The sequence below is a fragment of the Salvelinus namaycush genome, chromosome 40 (assembly GCF_016432855.1).
Source record: "Salvelinus namaycush isolate Seneca chromosome 40, SaNama_1.0, whole genome shotgun sequence".
Lineage (NCBI taxonomy): Eukaryota > Metazoa > Chordata > Actinopteri > Salmoniformes > Salmonidae > Salvelinus > Salvelinus namaycush.
Genome location: NC_052346.1, coordinates 15,360,440 through 15,361,997, shown reverse-complemented (window position 1 = coordinate 15,361,997; position 1,558 = coordinate 15,360,440). Strand labels below are relative to the sequence as shown.

General features: G+C 54.0%; 1 protein-coding gene across 1 annotated transcript in view; it reads right to left on the bottom strand.

Moving 5' to 3' along the window:
- LOC120033256 (potassium voltage-gated channel subfamily H member 8-like) overlaps positions 1-1,139 on the bottom strand; it is a 7,683-nt gene extending 6,544 nt beyond the window's left edge. The window contains exons 1-2 of the mRNA XM_038979530.1: positions 945-1,139; positions 1-42 (exon numbers count right to left, since the gene is read on the bottom strand). The exon at positions 1-42 is cut by the window's left edge and continues 208 nt beyond it. Coding sequence (XP_038835458.1) covers positions 1-42; positions 945-1,139 — 237 coding nt within the window. The remainder of the gene's footprint in view (positions 43-944) is intronic.
- Between the last annotated feature and the right edge of the window lie 419 nt (positions 1,140-1,558).

Genomic DNA, 1,558 nt, shown 5'->3' with positions numbered 1-1,558 from the left:
GGCAATGTCTGCCCTCAACTCATCTGGGAAGTCTTTCAACAGCTACGGTAGGAGAGAGGAGAGGAGAGGGGAGGAGAGAGACATGGGAGAAGAGGAGAGGAGAGAAAATTAGAAAGAAGAGGGGAGGAGAGAGGAGGAGAAGAGAGGAGAGGATAGGAGAGAGGAGAGGAGAGAGGGGAGGAGAGGAGAGGAAAAAGGGGAGGAAAGGAGAGACAGTTAGAGAAAAGATGGGAGGAGAGAGAGAGGAGAGGAGCGAGACAGGAGAGAAGAGTGAGAGCGGAGGAGAGGAGAGAAGAGAAGAGATGGAAGGAGAGGGGAGGAGAGGAGAGGAGAAAGGAGAGGAGAAAGCGGAAGAGAGGAGAGAAGAGGAGAGAAGAGGAGAGAGACAGGATATAAGAGAAGAGGAGAGAGGGGAGGAGATGAGAGGAGAAAGGAGAGAAGAGAGAAAGCGGAGGAGAGGAGAGGAGAGAAGAGGAGAGAGACAGGAGAGAAGAGAAGTGGATAGAGGGGAGGAGATGAGAGGGGAGAGACGGGGAGGAGAGGAGAGAAAGTTAGAGAGAAGAGGGGAGGAGAGAGGAGGAGAGGAGAGAGAGGAGAGAAAAGGAGAGGAGACGAGAGGAGAGGAGAGAAGAGGAAAGGAGAGGAAAGGAGAGAAGAGGAGAGATGAATAAAGAACACATTCCACATCTGTCTACTATTTTATCTATCAAAGTTTAACAAATGTAAACTTTTTCACTTCCTCATTCAATGTATTAACCTCATAGAATAACCATGGGCTAAATCTACTTTAATGAGTAAGTTAGCATTGTGTGAGCCAGAACGGCCCATAGGAAATCTATTTTGGATACAAACTCTGTATGGCCGTAACCTAAAATGACAGAGACAGATTGTAACCTTTGACCTGTTCACAGCCTGAGGTCAGCTCATAGAACCTGGTAGCTCACCTCGCTGACGTCGATGCCGTTGTTGACGGACCACGTGGTCTGGAAGCACTCCATCATGCGTTGCTCCAGGGCCTTGGGCAGCCCGTGGACCCGGATAAAGTCCTTCAGGTCCTTGGTACGGGTGTGGTAGAGGGAGCGCCGAGAGTACATCCTCTGGATGATGGCTGTCACGTTACCGAACACCACAGCATGCATCAGGGCTGGGGGGGAGAGGTGGAAGGGTGGAGAAGGAGAGGTGGAGGGGTGGAGAGGGAGAGATGGAGGGGTGGAGAGGGAGAGATGGAGGGGTGAAGGGGTGGAGAGGGAGTGGTGGAGGGTTGGAGAGGTAGAGGGGGGGGGGGAGGTGGAGAGGGAGTGGTGGAGGGTTGGAGAGGAAGAGGGGGGGTGGAGGGGTTGAGATGGAGAGGGGTGGAGGGGTTGAGAGGGAGAGGGATAGGGAGAGGGGGGGAGGGGTTGAGAGGGAGAGGGAGAGGGTGGAGGGTTGGAGAGGAAGAGGGAGAGGGGTGGAGGGTGGAGAGGTGAGGGGAGGGAGTAGGAGGGAGGGAGAGGGAGAGGGAGAGGGAGAGGGGTTGAGAGGGAGAGGTGGAAGAGGTGGAAGAGTGGTTGATTGTCTT